The sequence below is a fragment of the Mobula birostris genome, chromosome 23 (genome assembly GCF_030028105.1).
Source record: "Mobula birostris isolate sMobBir1 chromosome 23, sMobBir1.hap1, whole genome shotgun sequence".
Taxonomy (NCBI): Eukaryota; Metazoa; Chordata; class Chondrichthyes; order Myliobatiformes; family Myliobatidae; genus Mobula; species Mobula birostris.
The window spans coordinates 16,995,164-17,017,880 of NC_092392.1; the positions used below are offsets into that span (position 1 = coordinate 16,995,164).

The 22,717-nt window shown below is 41.7% G+C and overlaps 1 protein-coding gene across 1 annotated transcript in view; it reads left to right on the forward strand.

Moving 5' to 3' along the window:
- cd36 (CD36 molecule (CD36 blood group)) overlaps window positions 1–20,600 on the forward strand; it is a 35,496-nt gene extending 14,896 nt beyond the window's left edge. Inside the window, exons 5-13 of the mRNA XM_072240959.1 lie at window positions 513–604; window positions 2,453–2,502; window positions 4,134–4,203; window positions 6,315–6,502; window positions 8,654–8,772; window positions 11,029–11,102; window positions 13,439–13,493; window positions 15,292–15,450; window positions 19,411–20,600. Of these exons, the coding sequence (XP_072097060.1) occupies window positions 513–604; window positions 2,453–2,502; window positions 4,134–4,203; window positions 6,315–6,502; window positions 8,654–8,772; window positions 11,029–11,102; window positions 13,439–13,493; window positions 15,292–15,450 (807 nt within the window). The 3' untranslated portion in view covers window positions 19,411–20,600. The remainder of the gene's footprint in view (window positions 1–512; window positions 605–2,452; window positions 2,503–4,133; window positions 4,204–6,314; window positions 6,503–8,653; window positions 8,773–11,028; window positions 11,103–13,438; window positions 13,494–15,291; window positions 15,451–19,410) is intronic.
- The last annotated feature ends 2,117 nt before the right edge of the window (window positions 20,601–22,717 follow it).

Here is a 22,717-nt window from a genome sequence, read left to right on the forward strand (position 1 = left end):
TCTTGAGCTGAACCCCTGAAACTGGAGGTCTGGTGGACTGGTAGACCACTCTTAGTCTGGCCTCTACCCTTTGACCTGTTTCACATGGGTGACCCTACCAAGAGCCAAAGAATAAAGCCCTGACTCCAAGCCAGCACAGCTCTCCGGGTCATTGAGACATGCAAGCCTCCAAACCATGACAAGGTTGTGGTCCTCTTGGAGAGGACCTTTACTCTTAAATCTTTAAATGTCAGGTACACAACACCTCTCTGTTGATTGGAATTGTTAAGACTGAAAACTCAGATGATCTGCTTTGTTTTATACACCTGGCTAAGTGCAGGCCGATGTTCACTGTGTTCACCACTTCCTGCAGAAACTTCTGGAAAATGATCAACCAGGGAGAGCAATTTTCAGAACCAGTTTGATTTATAACTGCTTTGGTTGGACAATTGTTTTTATCTCTTGTGTCATTGCTGCAACTTAGTGTGATTCAGTTGGGACAGCTTAATTATTTAACTTGTCTGTATTTGCAGTACAATGGAACAGCAGATGGACACTATAACGTGTTCACTGGTAAAGATGACATTAACAAAGTTGGCATTATTGACCGCTGGAGAAATGAGAAGTGAGTATGAATTCTGAATTCAATTCACCTTTTTATGTAGCCTATACGCCTTTCCTTCAGAATAAAGGAAGATGCAAACAATACTATCAGGTACCCATGCCAAAATATAGCACTTTAAAAGTGTTTCTAACCGCACAAGACAAAAGTGAGCCAAGGGTTTTCTGCTGTATCTATTGTTCCTTCCCTGAGATTAAATACTTAAAACCATTTTTTGCCAATAATCAATCATTATTTTACTTACAGAATTCTTTAAAGAATAAATTAATTTTTTTATTGTTTTACAATGTACTAAATTACACTTTGCATTTTGTTGAACTAATGTAAGGATCACAGTATATAAGCTAATGTTTTCTAATCCTTTAATTGGGAAGAATAATTGCTTTTGATACTTTCTCAAGCCTGAGTCAGTTTATTTGCATAAGTGCCTTAACCAGAAGTTTCTCTGGTGATTGTCTTGGGCTGAAGCATCTTCAGATGTTTCATCAGTCACTGCTGTTTCATCAGGAGGTCAGGGGTGGGAAAATTTGGAGATGGTTGCACACTGTTAAATTGCATTCATAGCTCATTTGCAAAGGAAGGGGCCCGTGCCTGTATGAAGCAAAACCGAGACAACAGGCAGGAAATGGCTACTACAAGGGGGCATAATTTTAAGGTGATTGAAGGTTATATAGAGGGGACTGTAAGATTCCCCTCTACCCAGAGAGTTGTGGGTGTGTGGAACATCCTGCTGGGGCAGATACATCAGGGGCATTTAAGAGACTTTTAAGTAGGTACACAGAAGGTAGAAAATGGGGGGCTATGTAGGAGGGAAGGGTTAGATTGATCTTAGAGTAGGTTAAAAGATTGGCACAACATTGTGGGTTTAGGGCCTGTCCTGTGCTGTAATGGTCTATGTTTAACATTCAAGCATGGAGTGCAGAATCTACCAGCACTATCTGGCCCAGAAAGATCCCAGGCAATAAAGCATCTACAATACCTCTGAAAGAATCCAAACACTGATCATTTATTCTTATTGGCATTAATTACACAGTGTCTTCCTGTATTATCTTTCTGGTGGTGTCCATTGATCAAATACTTAATTACTTTTATCACATCCATGCTGGGGCTATAAAAGACCGGTTACTATGGCAACCCCTAACCACCTTCTGACACCTCAGAGGCTTTTTGCTATCAACAAGACAGAGTTACAGAAGAAGATGGAAAACTTTCCATGTGACTGCATGAGAGTAATGCTTAACAATGCTTAAGGTGTTCAGTGCTCTCCAGGACAAGGCATCCTATTTGCATCGTATCCCAAAACAACAGCCACCATTCTTTGGCTCCATCATAAGTGCCCCGTGATTGCAGTGCACGGCATTGACAAAATGTACTGCAGCCCGCTCATCAGGACTACTCCCACAGCATCTGCCCCAAATCCACAACTATTGCCGCCAAGAAGGATAAGGCTGCAAGGATGCAGGTGTATGGGAATATCACTAACTGCAGAAAACCCCCTCCAAGTCCCACGTCATCCTGGCCCTGGCCTGGAAATATAAGACCATTCCTTCAGCATTGATGGGTCCACCCCCCAGAATTCCTGAAGACCGTAGCAGTTCGAGTACTGCCTTCTCAAGGCCGGGCAATGACTCTGGTCTTGCCAGTGATACTCAGACTGCAAAATATTAATAAAAATATCCAACATTAAATAATGATAGGGCATAGCTTTCATCAGAGTTACTAAAACCTCCCATCTCTAAATGGTATTTTTGTCATCCACAGCTGCAGGGTAAGATATGCCATTATCTTTAACTCAATGAATATAGTTTCTAAGATGTAATAAAATTTGAATTACAATTATTCTATTTTCAGGAAACTTCCTTTCTGGAGTGACAGTTATTGTGATATGATCAATGGCACAGGTAAGGTTGGCGCCTAATCCAACTAACCTTGACATCAATACCAAACAGACACCAAATATGCTGATACACTGAACCGTGACAACAGCAAGAACGAGGTTCTCTTAGGTGGAGAGTCTGACCAGTTCTGACATGATCAGCAACCTTGGACGCTTAAGTTTCATAGAGGAAAAAAACACTTGAAACTGAGCAAGTGTTAACCCAACAGTGTGGTTTGCTGATGATCTTCTGCATCTAAAGAATACATTCAGCAAATGATCACTTCATCATTTGGACAGGGCCCCCTTGTCCATTGTTACTTCTGGCTAATTAAAAGGAAAATTTAGCTGTTCTATCCAAAGATCTGCTTTTCTCTTAAAGTAATCTAACAGTGCAATATGTTAAATAGAGGAGTAAAGATGAACCACCTGGAACAGTTTAAGGACCAGATGAATACTGCACAAGATGAATTTTAAGCGTGTTCTGTTATGGTTTGCTGAATCGTTCTGAGGGGTCTTCCAGTTGGAGGTTTGCTGATGAAAGAGAGGGAGACAGAAAAAGAGAGAGAGAGAGAGGGAGAGAGAAAGAGAGAGTGAGAGAGAAAGAGAGAGAGTGAGAGCGATAGAGAGAGAGGAAGTGAGAGAGAGAAAGAGAAAGAGACAGAGAGAGAAAGAGAGAGTGAGAGAGAAAGAGAGAGAGTGAGAGCAATAAAGAGAGAGAAAGTGAGAGAAAGAAAGAGAAAGAGAGAGGAGAGAGAGTAAGAGAGAGGGGGTAGAAAGAGAGAGAGAGAGAGAGAGAGAGAGAGAGAGCGAGAATAAATGAAAAACAAGTTTGAATCGTAAAAGAAGAAGTACCAGCAGATAAAGGTGTATCAGCTTTAAAGAGAAAATTTAAGATAATATAGCAAAGAATAACTTACGGCAGAACTGGCCACCATTGATATAAACAGTAAGTCATCTGAAATTGCGGAAAGTTTTTCACATGCCTGGTCAGAAGATGGTGCTGTTCCTCAAACTTACACGATGCTTCTTTGGATCATTTGCAGGCGGCCACAGATAAAGTGGTCAGAGATGGCATGGAATATGGAATTAAAATGTCAAGTAGCTGGAATGAACGTGCTTTGCAAAGAGGACACTGAATATGTGTTTAGTTTCGCTTTTATAGAGGAGGCCACATCACAAGCATCAAATGCACTAGATGGGAAAAATTGCAGATTAAACCCTGCCTTATTGCTGCTATTTTTGCAGAATCTTAAGATAATATCTAGTATGTTTAAATTTGGCTAGATGATGGTTATAAGGCAGAGATAAGTGTAGGGAAAAAGGTCTGTTTATTAATGAGTGACTTATCATATAAATTGCAGATAATTAACTAGTTAAGTTGAAGTTAAAGTTCTTCACTGCACCCTCTGGCGCATCAGGTGGCAACTTGCCATTTCTTTAGTGTTTCTCTGTTTTAGAAGGCTCAACTCAGCACAATTGGAAAGCGTGCAAGGAGCCGGCCCGATTTGAACCTGGGACCTCTGCCCTGAATTCCAGCGTAGATATCACTACACCATCAGCTGAACAGACAATTAACTAGTACTAACTTGAAATTACTGGGTGTTGACGGACTGGCATTTATTGCTTGTAATTTTGTTTTGTATCTTTCATCAGATGGAAGCTCGTTTCCACCATTTCTTCATAATGAAAAGAAAATATATTTTTTCTCCTCTGACATTTGCAGGTAATATACAACTGAAATTGTGTGCAGTTCATCTACACTGGAAGTTCCCTGGAAGTCTAATGGTATCAACAATGCAAATGCAAATTTAACTGTTTTAAACACCAGCCATGCCACACTGAAAAAAAGTAGTTGAATTATTTGTTATAAAGTTATTCAAAAAGACTTAAAGAAATAAATCTGCGTTTCTTACGAGGAAACAGAATATGATTGAATGGCTATGTAACAAAAGTAATGTTTTGGGGGATTTGCAAAAAAATTCAATGCAAATAATAGGAATGGATTTAGTTATGTTTATCTGGAATTGAACACTGTCTTTTTAAGTGCTTCATAATTCAAAACCTATTTATATCCAGGGGTAAGCACTGTAATGACTATTTCTAAGTTATTTAATATCATTTAGAAGATCAGTCTTGGCTTTTCCTGTGATCAGTTACCCTCAAAACCCTCAGGTAAAGTCTGTGTTGGGGTGACATTGGAGCATTGCGTGGGAGTAGACCAACTTCTCCTGGAGGTGCTTCTGCCTGGCACTTCCAGGCTACTAGGACTTCAGTCCCGGACTTCCAGAATAAGTTCACGTTACCTTGTGAGCATGTTTTGTTGTGGCTGCTGGGAGGCAGGGAGAAGCTGGAGAGATGTGCCATGATTTGGAATTCATTGCCTGAAAGTGGGATGGAAGCAGACTCTACTAAGGTGTTGAAAAGGGAATTGGTTAGACATATGAAGGAGTAAATATTACTGGGTTACCCAGTAGACAGATTGTCTGGTTTGCTTTTACAGAGAACTGATGGGGGCTTGTTGGGCCAAATGGCCTGTCCATGCTATAATGATTCCATGTTTCTATACTGCTGGTTGGTAGCAGGGTAACCATCTGCGGGTTACGATGGTGCTGAGTACTGTGATCTTACATGCATTGGTTACTTTGGTGGGCTGGAGCCAGTTTCTTGGTCCACTCACATTTCTGTGAATCTCGTCCTCCTTATCTTATGCCCAAACCGTAAGACCGTAAGACTTGGGCCATTTGGCCCATCAACTCTCTTCCATTCCATCATGGCTGAATTATTATGCCTCTCAACCCCATTCTCCTGCCTTCAACACCCTTACTAATCAAGAACCTATCAACCTCTGCTTTGTGAATCTCGTCCTCCTTATCTTATGCCCAAACCGTAAGACCGTAAGACTTGGGCCATTTGGCCCATCAACTCTCTTCCATTCCATCATGGCTGAATTATTATGCCTCTCAACCCCATTCTCCTGCCTTCAACACCCTTACTAATCAAGAACCTATCAACCTCTGCTTTAAGTATACCCAAAAGACTTGGCCTCCACAGCCATCTATGGCAAAATATTCCACAGATTCACCATGCTCTGGCTAAGGAAATAATTCCTCTTCTCTGTTCTAAAGGGACATCCTTCTCTTCTGAGGCTGTGCTGCAATAGCCTTCCTAAACTCTCCTACTATAGAAAACATATTCTCCACATATTCGATAAATTTGAATAAGAACCCCCCCACCCCGCCACCTCTTTCTTCCAGACTCCCCTACTATAGGAAACTTTCTCCCCACATATTCGATAAATTTGAATAAGAACACCCCACCCCCCGCCACCTCATTCTTCTAAACTCCAGTGATTACATGCTTAGAGACATTAAACGCTCCTCATATATTAACCTTTTCATTCCTGGGGTCATTCTCGCGAACTTCCTCTGAACCCTCTTCAATGTCAACACACCCTTTCTTAGATAAAGGGTCCAAAACTGCTTACAATACTCCCAAGTGCAATCTGATCAATGCCTTATAAAGCTTCAGCATTATATCCTTGCATTTATATTCATAAAGACATGCCCCAGGTTAGAACTCCACTTCACAGGTGCAAACTACATTTGACAAGCATGGAGATTTTAAAGTTGCTGTATACAACTTACTCAGGTCAGGCTATCTGGAACACTGGAGGTGCATGGTGAATGATCGGAAGTGTACTGAGCAGGTGTTGAAACACTGTGAATTGCATCATCATCATAAAGGAAGCGATGGATTTACAACAGCTTAGAGTAAACCTTAGCTGCTGTTTACGATGGACAAAATAAACCTAATTCATGTCTACTGATTCCATAGATCCATCTACGCCGAATACGAACAAAAGAAATCACTAAAGGGCATTCCTGTCCATCGGTTTGTTATCCCCCCTAAGACTCTTGCATCCTTTGTTGGGAATCCTGACAATCACTGCTATTGCAAAGACATGACGATATCAAAAAACTGCACTTTTTCAGGAATCTTGGGAATTAGCTCCTGCAAAGAGGGTAAGTAATGGCCAACACGAGGACATCTGCAGATGCTGGAAATTCAAGCAACACACACGAAAAATGCTGGTGAACGCAGCATCTATAGGAAGAGGTACAGTCGACATTTCGGGCCAATACCCTTCGTCAGGACTAACGACGAAGGGTCTCGGCCCGAAATGTCGACTGTACATCTTCCTATAGCTGCTGCCTGGCCTGCTGCGTTCACCAGCATTTTTTGTGTGGGTTGGTTAAGTAACGGCCATATGGACTTATGGATATATGGATTTGCAGCAGGGTTAGGTCACTGGGCACCCCCAGTCTGCTCTGAACATTAATAAGATCTGATTGCAACCTCAGCTACATATTCCTGTCTACTCACAGTAACCTCTTAACCCCTTGCTGATCAGGTGTCTCTCTAAAACATTCTTGTATTCTGCTTCCACTGCCCTTTGAAGACTGTCATCTACCCTTTGTCTTGAAGGGATGACCTCATATTTTTATCAGTGATTTAGCTCTGGACTCTCTATAGACAAAGAATCATGTCAGCAAGCCAACCTGTCAAGATCTCTCAGAATCTTAGATCATTCAGTTGTCCCCTGTCATTCTTCTGAACCCAAGTCAAAACAAGGCAAGCTTGTCCAATTTCCTTCTTAAAGGGCAACCCACCCACTTAAGGATCAGCCTTATAAAGCTTCCAATGCACTGACATCCTTCCTTAAGTAAAGACCCAATACTACTGTAAATTGGCTCTTTTGTTGTGGTCTCTTCAATGCAGAGGCTACTAAATGGAAGAAAGCATCACTTGGGATTTTGTCAATATCCTATATAAATCTTGCGAAGTATAAGCACTTAACCAAATATTATGGAAGATCTTAATTTTTTTTATTTCTCTGAGACTTTGCAATTGGAAGTTTGGTTTTAGAATTCAAAGGGCTTTTGTCATTGATGGACAATTTCCATATCAAAGGTACATTTAATGTCAGAGAAATGTATACAATATGCATCCTGAAATACTTTTTCTTTGTAACCATCCATGAAAAACAGAAGAGTGCCCCCAAAGAATGAATGACAGATAAATGTTAGAACCCCAAAACCCCCACCCCCAGCTCCCCACTCCAATGCGTAAGCAGCAGCAAAGAAACGATGGCTGCTTCCCCACCAGCGAAAAAAGAAGCAAACATTGGCACCCACCACCGAGCACTCAAGCGTGCAGCAAAGCATCAAGAAAGACACAGACTTGCAGTACCCCAAAGACTACTCGGTATTCAACATACCACAGGGTCTCTCTCTCCCTACTAAGGGAAAGAAGAGGTGTCTCCATTTCATTCAATAACAGAGAAAGAGAACTCAGCTCACTGAACAGATGCTGCTGATTGGTGGTCCTTGGTAGCACAACTGTAACCTTGGCACATGCAGTGCTGAGAAAGGCCAGGATTAAACTTTCGACTCAGTCCTGAACTCAGGTATCTGAGGTTCAAGAATGGCTATTGCACATTTTCTTCACTGAAAAAGAGCTCTTTCGGGATTTGTGTCAGGGGCAGAGTTCAGGGTGAAATGTGGCTACTGACCCGAACAGCCTGGGAAGGTGGGTTGGTAAGAGAGGAAGATAGATCAGAGTAGATGTGAAAAGTAGTGGAGCAACTAGGAGAGTGGAAGATACCCCTTACAGGAAACAGGATGGGAGAAAAGTGAAATCATTTGTTCTGACAATCACTGGACTCGTAATAGACAAAGTGTGCCCAGTGATGAAGATAGAGGATGAAGGGATAGGAAGATACAGCTGAAGTCAATGAAGGCAGTAAAGTCATGACTTTTTTCTTTTTGGTGTGGGAATAGAAAATGGCAGCTGCAGTCAGAAGCATGCCAGAGGAGGAGTAAAGATATTAATTAAGAGGTTCCAAAGAATGAATATTATTTGGTCTGGAGAAGAAATGGTTTGCATGGGATAAATAAGCTTTCTCATTTTTGTTTTTTTCCTGGTGTTTTGTTATAATTTTTCATTATTGAATTTATTATTTATTCAAGTTTTGTTGTGTTTTCTGCCTCAATATTAGTCGATGATCAAGATATTTTATATTGTGACTTAAATTCTAACCTGTGAAATATTTCTAAGAATCTTGGGTGTGGTGGAACTCACAAGTCCAGTGTAATGGTGTGATTAAATTTCAGGAAAACCAATTTATATCTCACTCCCTCACTTCCTGTACGCTAGTGATGAACTTGTTAACTCAATTGATGGAATGAGACCCAACAAGGAGGAGCATGAAACCTTGCTTGATGTGGAACCTGTAAGTGAAAACAATTTTTCTTAAAAGATTATTGAATTAATTTCAACATATTTCTAAGAGGAAGAAGTAGATTTCAAATTTGAAGGAATACGTAGTTAAAAAAAACAGCTATGGCAGTCACAACTCAGAACATAAGAACATAAGAACATAAGAACATTGAAATAAGAGCAGGAGTGGGCCATCTGGCCCATCGAGCCTGCTCTGCCATTTAATAAGATCATGGCTGATCTGGCCATGGCCTCATCTCCACCTACCTGCCTTTTCCCCATAAACTTAATTCTCCTACTATGCAAAAATCTATCCAACCTTGTCTTAAATATATTTACTGAGGTAGCCTGCACTGCTTCATCAGGCAGAGAATTCCACAGATTCACCACTCTGGGAAAAGCAGTTCCTCCTCATCTCCATCCTAAATCTACTCCCCGGAATCTTGAGGCTATGTCCCTTAGTTCCAGTCTCATCTACCAGTGGAAATTTAACTTTCCTACCTCTATCTTACCTATCCCTTTCATATTTTTATATTTTTCTACAAGATCTCCTCCCATCCTTCTGAATTCATGTGAGTACAGCCCCAGGTGAATCAATCTCTCCTCATAGTCTAGCTCCCTCATCTCTGGAATCAACCTTGTGAAACTCCTCTGCACCACCTCCAAAGCCAGTATATCCTTCCTCAAGTAAGGAGACCAGAACTGCATGCAATACCCCAGATATGGCCTCACCAGTACCCTGCACAGTTGCAACACAACCCCCCTGCTCTTGCAATGAAGGCCATTTGCTTTCTTGATAGCTTGTTGCACCTGCAAACCAAACTTCTGTGATTCATGCACAAACATTTCCAAATCCATCTGCACAGCAGCATGCTGCAATTTTTTTTACCATTTAAGTAATAATCTGATCTTCCATTTTAGCTTCCAAAGTGGATGACCTCGCATTTACTAACATTGTACTCCATCTGCCAGACCCTTGCTCACTCACTTAACCTATCTATATCTCTCTACAGACTCTCCACATCCTCTGTACAATTTGCTTTTCCACTCAATTTAGTGTCATCAGCAAACTTGGATACACTGCACTCGGTCCCCTCTTCCAGATTGTTAATGTATATCGTGAACGGTTGGAGGCCCAGCATTGACCCCTGGGGCACACCGCTCACCACTGATTGCCGACCAGAGTAACACCCATGTATCCCAACTCTCTGCTTTCTATTAGTTAACCAATCCTCTATCCATGTTAATACATCACCCCAGCTTTAAGCATCCTTAACTTATGGATAAGTCTTTTTATGCGGCACCTTATCGAATGCCTTCTGGAAATCCAAGTAAATAATGTCCATCTGTTCCCCTCTATCCATTGCGCTCATTATATCCTCAAAGAACAGTAAGTTTGTCAAACTGGACCTGCCTTTGCTGAATCCATGCTGCGTCTGCCTGATGGATTCATTTCTTTCCAGTTGTCTCGCTATTTCTTTTTTAATGATAGCTTCAAGCATTTTCCCAACTACAGATGTTAAACTAACCAGCCTATAGTTACCCGCCTTTTGCCTACATCCTGTTTTGAACAGTGGTGTGACACAATACATCATCCAATCCACTGGGACTGCCCAGAGTCTAGAGAATTTTGGTAAATCATCACCTGAGCCTCTGCTATAACTTTTACCATTTCTTTCACTATCCTGGGATGCACTCCAGCAGGAACAGGAGACTTACCTATCTTATGGCCTACATGTTTTCTCAGCACCACCTCTTTAGTGGTAGCTATTGTACTGAGGTTCTGACCTCACATCGCATCAGTAACATCTCTCTTTGGCATGTTAGGCATCTTGTCCACCATGAAGACTGACACAAAATAGTCATTCAAAGCCTCTGCCATTTCCTCAGTTACCTAATATCAATTCCCGCTTCTCGTCCTCCAAGGGACCTCTCTTCACTTTAGCCACCCTTTTCCACTTCTATATGATGGTAGTGTGGAAACTCGCAACTTAACCTGATGAAACTTTCCAATTCTGGAAAAGAGTGAAGTTAAATTTGAAACAATATTATGGTGAAAAACCATGTCAATTCCATAAATTCCCAATCTGGGCTGAATTACCTGTTTTACTGTCTGTTCAATTGGCAATATTTAATATAGAAACATAGAAAATAGGTGCAGGAGTAGGCCATTCGGCCCTTCGAGCCTGCACCGCCATTTATTATGATCATGATTATGATATATAATTTCTCTCTGTATGATGCTTTTATATTTTGTTTTTCTTTGCAGTTTACTGGATTTTCATTAAGAATTGCTAAGCGTATACAAATCAACTTAATGTTTAAACCTTCGAAGAAAATTAAGTATGTTGGATTTATATTCATTACTCAAACATGCACATATTTGAAGCTGTTTAAGTTTTCACATTAAAAATATAATCTTTTGTCAGGGTCTTTACTTGCCAAAAAACTCAGGCACATTCAATAGATGTATAAATAGCAAGTGATTGAATTTCTAGAGGTGCTACTTGGAGGCAGAGTCAAACAATTCAAAGAGCCATAAAAGGAAATATTGGAAGTGTTATGTAAAAGCTTGGCTTTATAGAGTGTTTTTGAGCAGTGGAAAGTGGAGGGAGCCGCAGTGCGTGTGACCAAAGTGTCTAAGGACACAACCTCCAATAAATGGGATGAAGGGAACTGTATACACAAAGATCAGAATGGGCAAAATGTAGAGTTTAGAAGAGGGCATCTGGGGGTCATAGACAGAAAGAGAGGTCAAGACCATCAAAAGACTGCAAATATAAAGCTGAGACTTTGTGGGACTGAAAAGTAAGGCGTTTAATGGAATTTGGTTCATGGTTCATACAGACAGTAGGGTTGAATGTTATAGTCATAGTCATACTTTATTGATCCTGGGGGAAATTGGTTTTTGTTACAGTTGCACCATAAATAATTAAATAGTAATAAACCCATAAATAATTAAATAGTAATATGTAAATTATGCCAAGAAGTAAGTCCAGGACCAGCCTATTGTCTCAGGGTGTCTGACCCTCCAAGGGAGGAGTTGTAAAGTTTGATGGCCACAGGCAGGAATGACTTCCTATGATGCTCTGTGTTGCATCTCGGTGGAATGAGTCTCTGGCTGAATGTACTCCTGTGCCCAACCAGTCCATTATGTAGTGGATGGGAGACATTGTCCAAGATGGCATGCAACTTGGACAGCATCCTCTTTTCAGACACCACCGTCAGAGAGTCCAGTTCCATCCCCACAACATCACTGGCCTTACAAATGAGTTTGTTGATTCTGTTGGTGTCTGCTACCCTCAGCCTGCTGCCCCAGCACACAACAGCAAACACGATAGCACTGGCCACCACAGATTCGTAGAACATCCTCAGCATCATCCGGCAGATGTTAAAGGACCTCAGTCTCCTCAGGAAATAGAGACGGTTCTGACCCTTCTTGTAGACAGCCTCAGTGTTCTTTGACCAGTCCAGTTTATTGTCAATTCGTATCCCCAGGTATTTGTAATCCTCCACCATGTCCACCCTGACCCCCTGGATGGAAACTGGGGTTACCGGTGCCTCAGCCCTCCTCAGGTCTACCACCAGCTCCTTAGTCTTTTTCACATTAAGCTGCAGATAATTCTGCTCACACCATGTGACAAAGTTTCCTACTGTAGCCCTGTACTCAGCCTCATCTCCCTTGCTGATACATCCAACTATGGCAGAGTCATCAGAAAACTTCTGAAGATGACAAGACTCTGTGCAGTAGTTGAAGTCCGAGGTGTAAATGGTGAAGAGAAAGGGAGACAAGACAGCCCCCTGTGGAGCCCCAGTACTGCTGATCACTCTGTCGGACACACAATGTTCCAAGCACGTGTACTGTGGTCTGCCAGTCAGGTAATCAAGAATCCATGATACCAGGAAAGCATCCACCTGCATCGCTGTCAGCTTCTCCCCCAGCAGAGCAGGGCAGATGGTGTTGAACGCACTGGAGAAGTCAAAAAACGTGACCCTCACAGTGCTCACTGGCTTGTCCAGGTGGGCGTAGACACGGTTCAGCAGGTAGACGATGGCATCCTCAACTCCTAGTCAGGGCTGGTAGGCGAACTGGAGGGGATCTAAGTGTTGCCTGACCATAGGCCGGAGCAGCTCCAGAACAAGTCTCTCCAGGGTCTTCACGATGTGGGAAGTCAATGCCACCGGTCTGTAGTCATTGAGGCTGCTGGGGCGCGGCGTCTTCGGCACAGGGATGAGTCAGGACGTCTTCCACAGCACAGGAACCCTCTGGAGACTCAGGGTCAGGTTGAAGACATGGCGAAGTACTCCACATAGCTGAGAGGCACAGGCTTTGAGCACCCTGTTTATAGAGTGTAGGGATAGGAGGGTGCGGAACAGACTACGTATTAGAAATAAGCCACAATTAAGAATCATTTCAAGACACAGGTAATCCCTCTATTTTGGTAAGTAGTGAAAGTGATGAAAAGGGAAGTTGATGAGTCTATGTTGCAGGGCTACAGGGAACAGAAAGAAGGGGAATGGGACTGATAGGGTTCCCGCCCTGGAAAGCAACATGGATACAATGGGTTGAATAGTGCTGGCAGAGGCTTAGCATGTAGCTTCAACTGTGTTGAGTTCTGTTGCAAGTTCATTGTTACAGATACAGGATGGAGTCTTCACTCAGTATTTTTTTTTCATAGAATATTACAGAACATTAAGGAGCCAACATTTTTTCCACTGGTCTGGCTTAATGAGGTAGGAGGTTGTTTATGCACCAAAGTTTTGCAATGAAAAATACTTGATCAGAGAAATGAAAAAAAGCATTGACACAATATTTATTAATGTATTTTTACTTGTGCAAAGTTTTAACTGATTATCAAATATACAATGTCTGAAGAATCTTCAAAAGGGTAATCAAAATAATTCTGCTCTCTTGCCAATTCCCCATAGCCCAGCAACTCCTTTTCTTTCAGATACTTAACCACTTCATTCTGACGCAACAATAAAATTTGCCTGCATTGCCACCCACATCAGTACATCCTGGACATAAACCAATACTAGTGTTAGACAACATACGTCAGATAAGTGAATTACGCAGCCAAACCCAAGGGGCTTGAACTAGCAAAATGATTGGATTACTAAAGTTAATCAAAGTGATAAGTTTACAAAAATGTAAGGAACTCAGCAAACAATCAAAATAACTGAGCTGAATTTAATTTTGATATATAGCTGGCCTTTTTGCCAGTTCTGGTTATCCTGAGAACATCTATCACATAGCTTGGTATTAATGTCAGATATGTATTAGATAAATCATTTTTGTGTTCAATGCTACAATCAATGCAACTATAATAAAAAAAAGAAAACAAATTTTAAACCTTTATCTGCTCATGGGACTTCACTGACAGTGAAGCTGTTGTGTCTTTAAATTGCTCATTTCATTGTCACCATTATTGGTACTGGCCTTTTATTTACAACTCCAGATTTTAAGTTCTCCTGAGGCCATCATAGGGTTTAGACTCCTGTCCCTGACATTGGTAAAACTCTCAGGACACCAGTCCAGCAATGGCAGCAGATTGTGCTTCACCACAAGGGTAGTTGGTATTTTCTCACAGTTCCTTCAAGCAAATAAAATTATGTAAGTGTAGAAATGCCCAGATTTTTAAAATTAATAATGAATCAGAGACAGAATCACGTTTAATATTACTGCCATATATTGTGAAATTTGTTAATTTTGTGGCCCCAGTACAATGCAATACATGATGATAAAGAAAAGATGTGAATTACCGTAAGTATATATATACGTGTATCAAATAATTAAATTAAATAAGTGGTGCAAAAACAGAAATAAAAAGTAATGAGGTTGTGCTCATGGGTTCAATGTCCATTCAGAAATCAGATGACAGAGGGGAAGAAGCTGTTCCTGAATCGCTGAGAATGTGCCCTCAGGTTTCTGTACCTCCTTCCTGATGGAGGAGCTGGTGACAGTAAATGCACTGATATAAAATCAAGGTTAACCCCGGCAGCATAGCGTTTAGTGCGACACTATTACAGCTTGTGGTGCTCCAGAGTTCCGAGTTCAATTCCGACGCTATTCTGTAAGAAGTCTCTGTACGTGGGGTTTCCTCCCACGGTCCAAAGAGGTACAAGGTAGGTTAATTGGTTATTTTAAATTGTTCCGCGATTAAGCTGGGGTTAATCAGTTTTGTCAGAGGTTGCTGCGGTGGGAGGGCATACTCCACTAACATAAAAAAATTTGGCAACTGATGACAGGAACATTTTATACAGTTTAAATAAACACTGAACTTGCTACTGACTAATTATTGGTTATGAACCAGAGGCTGGTGGATGGAATTAAATCATAGAAGAGTCATGACATAATTGACCTAACAGAACAGGGTCTGAATTTGCTACTCTAGTTCATTAGTTTCAGTGGAATTGGTGAATTGTAGAAATAATGAATTATAGAGTTATCTTGAATTTTAGCCTTTGCTGAGACTCTGTTTATTAAAACATGCATTCCAAAAAAGGTGCTGATTATTTTTTTTGATCCCAGACGGCCACTGTTGATGATGAAACTGCAGAGAGATTCAGGGCATCTTTAATAAAGCCTATGAGAGCACTTGGAATTGTTCAGATAACCCTGATATGCACTGGAAGTCTGCTTTTTGTTTCATTTTCAATTGCTCTTTGTATGACTTCGAGGACCAAATAAGTAAGTATATAGAATAATACTCATGTAATTATTATCACAGAGATCATGTCTAATTTCACAAGTTGTTAGCAATGCTGGGAGAGAGGAACATAATTCTGAGAAGTTGTAGGGATCAACATCAAGGTGTACATACCAGATTTAAGTATCTGTACTGAAGGGCGTTCAGGTTGTCTCCAAAAAATTTCTCATCGGGAACTAAATCTCATTAGGTGAAGGAGAATTTGTCACTCATACTGAGAAGATGATGCAGATTGTGCCAGGCTAGTTTTCTTGATTTCATAATTTAATGTTAAAAGTCAGTTAGTGTGTAAAGGGTGTAGAGGATGAAGAGGTCTTTAAAAATAGTCTTCTTGATCTGATATTTCAGTACATTGTAGGAACACAGTGGAGGAGTTCTGCATTAAGTATTATTGAACAAAGTCAGGCAAGTGGACAGATATCAATGGGGAAGCTTTTTGTATGAGAACAATAGAATAAGTGTAAGAGCAGGCTAATTACTCCTCTATCCTGCTCTGCTGTGCAATAAAATTAGGAATTCAACACCACATTTCTGCTGTCATCCCACATCCTTTGAGATAAGATCATGATGAGCTTGGATACAACAGCTTCTACTGGGTCAGCCAAAGGAGTTATTTTTTTTTAATTTATTTTTTTACGTTTGCAAGACCCTGCCGGACATTAGGAGCTTAAAGTTCTGCAGGTCTGCCCCATCAGTGAGTTGTTGGAGAAACTGAAGGAGGTGGGCTTGGTGTGGGCCACGATGCTGCCTGCAACAGAGAGGCGTCAGTGCATGAAGGGATCGTCTCAGTCGCTTTTCTTGTGGTCACGAGACGCTGTTGGACATTGGTGGTGTGGAATGCTGCCAGTCCAATTCATTAGTTGATTGGCGAATGGTGGAGGAGCTGCGTGGCCTCGAGCTGTGGAGTCGACTGTTTGCAGCTGCCCGGGGGAGGCGTCAGAGTCGGGCGCTCTTCTGGAGTGCTGGGGGCGGTGAGGTGCAGTGTCCAGGCTGGAGTCAGTGCTGCCCCCCAGTGTTCGCTCTGCAGACGTCAAGCTGTATTGTGTTTGGTTACAGACTGCGGTAGCATTCATGGACGCAGGGACCTGGACTATATATTTTTTGCGTGACTGTATTTTATTGCTATCTTATACATGCCTTGTGCTGTGTGTAACTGTTGCCACTGGGTTTCACAGCCTGGCCCCAGAGTAACGCTGTTTCATTTGGTTTTATTCATGGGTATCCACACATGGTTGAATGACAATTAAGCTTGAAGTTGAACCTCACTCAGCTGTAGTGCAGATGTGTTTCTGATGGTGCAGAATCCTATCTCAGCAGGATTTAGCACAACTATGCAAATGGGCAAAAATTGATCAGGCGGAAGTTCTCAGCTGAAGACATTTTACAAGAGAGCAGGAAAACGTTATCCAGAGGCAAACAATGAGAAGCTCTTAGGGAAGCGCTCAGCTTGATAAATCCCCGAATAGAAAATATGGCAGGGCTTCCATATCTGGAATGCAGCTCTTCACTCAACATTCAGGCATCAATGAGTGTATAAGGTAGAAAATAAAAAGGAAAGTTCAAGTTCAAGTTTAATTATCATTCAACCAGACACGAATACCCATGAATTCAGTCAGACAAAACAGGGTTCCTCTGGGGCCAAGCTACAAAACACATTACCATCAGTCATACACAGCACAAAGCACATATAAAATAGCAGGTAAACATAGAGTCACACAATTAAAATATGGTCCTATCTCTCTCTCTCTCTCTCTCTCTCTCTCTCTTGCTCTTGCTCTCGCTCTCTCTTTCTCTCTCTCACTCTCTCGCTCTCTCTTTCTCTCTTGCGCTCTCTCGTTCTCTCGTGCTCTCGCGCTCTCTCTCGTGCCCTCTCTCCATCTCTCCCTCTCTCGTGCTTTCCCCTGTCTCCCTCTCTCCCATATATATATATATATATATATTTATAGTCCCTGAGTGACATGTCCTGTAAGTTGATGGTGCATGGGTGTTATCGGCAACAACAAGCAGTTTTTAGCAAATGAATGTATGTACGTACGCCCCCATGCACGCAGTCCAGCTTGTCATTCCACCGATTGAACACTAGAGGGTAGCATCCTCAGGTGGGGCCAGCGCCCCCTCCCCCCGCCCACCAACCCAGCATGGACACCACGCTACACTGTTTCTAGCATCGCCTCTCCTGACTGCTGCAACAGGCAAGCCCGCAGGCCGAGGCCTTTCCCCACTACAACCGAGGCCATATGGGCTCCCCTGCTGACTCTCCCACCAATAAACAAGGGACATGGTCTTGCAGCATTTTACATTATCAATGTCCAACAGGGTCTTGCGATTGCAAGAGAAACATCTAAGATAACCACTCGCTGTTGGAGTGCATATCACCTTCGTGCGCCAACTCCAATGCCTTCAGTGGGCAGTAACAGGGTTGGCACCAAGTCTGGCTCCTCCAGCACCTCTGCCAACAAGCAGCTCACTGATGGGATAGACATGCAGTACTGAAGTTTTTAATGTCCAGTATTGTCCTGTAATTGTAAAAAAACATAGAAACATAGAAAACCTACAACACTATAGAGGCCTTTCGGCCCACAAAGCTGTGCCGAACATGTCCTTATCTGAGAAATTACCTAGGGTTACCCATAGCCCTCTATTTTTCTGAGCTCCATACACCTGTCCAGGAGTATCTTAAAAGACCCTATGGTATCCGCCTCCACCACCGTTGCCGGCAGTCCATTCCATGCACTCACCACACTCTGTGTAAAAAAAAACTTACCCCTGACATCTCCTCTGTACCTGCTTTCAAGCACCTTAAAACTGTGCCCTCTTGTTATAGCCATTTCAGCCCCGGGAAAAAGCCTCTGACTATCCACATGATCACTGTCTCTAATCATCCTATACACCTCGATCAGGTCACCTCTCATCCTTCATCACTTCAAGGTGAAAAGGCCGAGTTCCCTCAACCTATCCTCATAAGGCATGCTCCCCAATCCAGGCAACATCCTTGTAAATCTCCTCTGCACCCTTTCTATGGTTTCCACATCCTTCCTGTAGGAAGGCAACCAGAACTGAGCACAGTACTCCAAGTGGGGCCTGACCAAGGTCCTATATAGCTGTAACATTACCTCTTGGCTCCTAAACTCAATCCCATAATTCATGAAGGCCAATGCACCGTATGCCTCCTTAACCACAGAATCAACCTGCACAGCAGCTTTGAGTGTTCTATGGACTCGGACCCCAAGATCCCTCTGATCCTCCATACTGCCAAAAAAGACATTTAAAAAGACAAAAACACCACTGAACACATCTAAAAGAGAACGTTACTATGAATATAAAGATCATAATACTGTGGTCAGCTTTGAACAGCATGGAAAGTATCACGTGTGAATTAAAAACAAGGCAAAGAAACATGGAAATACATTTACGGGTCAAGTCAACAAAAATCCCAAGGTGTTCAACAATATGTAGGAGAATTTGATAGGAGCTTAAGTATCAGCTTAAGATGAGAAACCAAAGAGTTATTCTAATAGTAGAAGTGAAAAATATGAATACTTGGGTGCAGACGAATACTCGATACAACTTTTCGCTAAATGGGAATTCATGCAGATATTTTAGTATAGGAGCAAAACTGTGAAATATTGGAAAAGTCAAGTAAAGGCAGAGAGAAAATATTAGCTTTTGGGACTTCTAAGAGCAGCTAAGATGTATCCTAGGCTGCTAAAATAAGAAATAACAAAGGTTATTAAACCTTCAGTTTTCAATCTTCTATCTACAGACATGGTGTCAATAAATTAGACTACAAATGTGGTGCTATTGTTTAAAATGCAAAAAAAACCCCATTGAAATGGGGGACTTCAGACCAATCAGCCCAACACTAGTGATGAGGAAATTACTGGAAAATAAACTTAAAACAGTTAATAAAAATGTTTTGTTTTCTTGTTTTGCTTGAATAGGTATCTATGAGGAAGTTCAGAGTATGATATTTTACCGTGCTTCAAACATTGAACAAGATGAACTGTTATGTCTCTGTTTTGATTCTTTGCAGAGCAGCATACATACTGAAAACTTAGCAGATTTTAATCTTTGATAATTTTTGTGGTAATTGTCTAAAACGAAAATGTGCATAGAATTGCAAAAAAAAAATAATTCAAGGAGAGCTCTTGAATTAGTGGCAAAAGAACAGAGACTTGATGTAAAATTTATTGGCCAGCCTGAGTCGAAGCTTTGTCAACTTGCAATAAAAGCATCTCATCGCCAACAAGTTCAGTGCATCTGTGGAACAACGCATGCCATGAACCATGCAAATGCATTCGAATTTTGGCGGCGTGCTTGGACACAGCGGTTGCTTTGGGTCCAACCAAAGGCATACTTGTTCGTCTTTTACATCTTTTATGCAATTGTAAGACACAACTGCATAGTGAGAACATCAAATCCTGCAGACCTACCCCATCAGCGAGTAGCTTGATATCTGAGGAGCTGGACTTAGTGTGGAACGTGTTGCCGCCTGCTACTGTAAGGCATCAGAATCGATGTGCGAAGGTGGTGTGCTGTCTGACAAACAGAGTGAAAAATTGTCTTGGACATATTTCTTGTGATCACAAGACCCCATTGGACATTGGTAGTGTAAGATACTGCAAGTCCAGTTCGCTGGTTCATCCGCGAGGCAGATGGCGGAGGGAGCTGCATGGCCTCAGATGTAGCACGATGGGACTGGCCCTCCCGCCACGGGGTCACCTGTTGCCCAGGGGAGGAGATGCCAGAGGCAGTGTGGTGTGGTGTCTGTGTTGGGTTGGGAGCAGGCTCCTGTTGTCAGTGCTGCCCCCCAGTGTTTGCCTGGTAGAAGACAAGCTAGACTGTCTTCATCTGCAGCTGCACTTATAATGATCGGACTCCTGAAAGCTTGTTCTTGCCGACAACATCTCATGCACCATCAATCTGCAGGACGTGACACTCAGGGACTTAGGGTATATTGATATTATGTTTGTGTGACTGTATACTTGCTGCTATCATAATTATATGTAATACTTTGTGCTCTGTATGACTGTTGGTACTGTGTTTTGCACATCTAGCCCTGAAGGAGCACATTTGCTTTTGGCTGTGTTTGTGGGCATTCATGTATGGTAGAAAGACAATTAAACTTGAACTTGAGGCTTCAATATGAAAATAAACTTCCTGAAAAGGAAGCAAATTTTTGTGATGAACTATTCTAAAAGTTGCTTTTGATCTTTCTCCTAATATTTTTCAGTTGTAGACACAGCAATAGGATTTTTTTTCCATGAGATAGAAAACTGGATGAATTAGATGATCCATCCCTTATGCTTTGAGGTTACCATTTCCAAATAAATGTAATATATTAACCCCAAAGACTACAATGAATCCTTGTTATATTCCTGAATAGTTCAAACAACGTTAAATATTGCACTGGCCATTTAGGTAAAAGTAATTGTTAAATTGATTTACACTTATGAACATGATATATTAAAATTATAAATATTCCTGTTGCCATGGGGATAACTTCTTTTAGTATAAAACAATCAGCCATCTTGATTGATCACCCTAAGTTTTCTCAAGACCAGCTTGATTTAACGTCACTTTTTATTCCTAAGGGCGACTTAAATAGAAGAGGAACAAATTCAGTTTGAAATAAGTAATAAGTGGGTCGTGTAAATCAATGCAACTGCTACATTTCTCTCAGAAAAATGTAAATGACATTATATTGACCTTCAATGATAGTTTAAAAGAATCCCAGTCAGGTCAGATCTCATTATCCTTAAAAATCAAAGATGAAAATAAATTTGATTTTAAATTTTTACCAGTATGGTCCAATCACTGACATTGTTAATTTAGTCTATTTGTGTTCATTACAACATCTACTATCTTATCAGGGTACTTTACAAGGCTGTGGGAGCTTCCTTTTACATTGCCTGAGGATTATTAAAAAGTAAGCTGATCTGAAAGTACCTGTTTATCACCAAGATTGTAAATCATTGTACTTTAAGTATATGCAGCCAAAGATGAACTTCAAATTTCTGCATCTCTACCTTATCCTGTGGCTTTTTTTTAGAGATAGTTGTTTTGGAAAGAGAGAATGAATTATCTCACATTGTGAAGGAAACAATCCTTCACACCAGTTGTATGTTAATAATAATAGAAGGTTGAGGGGGGACTTGATAGAGGTATTTAAAATTATGAGGAGGATAGATAGAGTTGACATGGATAGGCTTTTTCCACTGAGTAGTGGAGATTCAAACAAGAGGACATGAGTTGAGAGTCAGGGGGCAAAAGTTTAGGGGTAACATGAGTGGGGAAATTCTTTACTCAGAGAGTGGTAGCTGTGTGGAACGAGCTTCCAGCAGAAGTGGTTGAGGCAGGTTCGATATTGTAATTTGAAGTAAAATTGGATAGCTATATGGACAGGAAGGGAGTGGAGGGTTATGGGCTGAGTGCAGATCGGTGGGACTAGGTGAGAGTAAGCATTCGGCACGGACTAGAAGGGCCGAGATGGCCTATTTCCGTGTTGTAATTGTTATATGGTTATAATAACATCTGCACTTTCTACTTGGACTTTGGTTTAATTGAAAGTTTTGAATTTGATTGTACCACCCATGGCATTCCATTTCAGTCAGTGTGGTAGCTTCATAAACGCAAGAGATTCTCAGTCACTGGAAATCCAGAGCGATGCACACAAAACACTGGAGAAACTCAGCAGGTCAGGCAGGATCTATGGAAACGAATGGAATCAGGACAGGAAAGGAAGGGGGAACAAAGTGGTTGGGGGGGGAGGAGAACAAGCTAGAGGGTGATAGGTGAAGTCTGGTGGATGGGGGAGAGGGAGATGAAGTAAGAAGCTGGGAGGTGAAAGGTGGAAAAGTTTGGAGAAGAAGAAATGTAATGGGAGAGGATAGTGGACCATGGGGGAAAGGGAAAGGGGAAGAGGTCCTAGGCAGGTGAGAGGCCAGAGTGGGGAATAGGTGAAGGAGGAAGAGGGAAGAGGGAGGGAAAAATTACTGGAAGGGGAAATCGATGTTCATGCCATCAGGTTGGAGGCTACATAGATGGAATATGAGGTGTTGCTCCTCCACCTTACGAGTGGCCCCATTGTGGCAGAAGAGGAGGTCATGGAGCAACATGCCAGAATGGGAAAGAGGATAGGAATTAAAATGGTTGACCAATGGAAAATCTCACTTTTGGCAGATGAAGCGGAGGTGCTCGACAAAGTGGTCCTCCAATTTACATCGAGTCTTAGCAATGTAGAGGAGG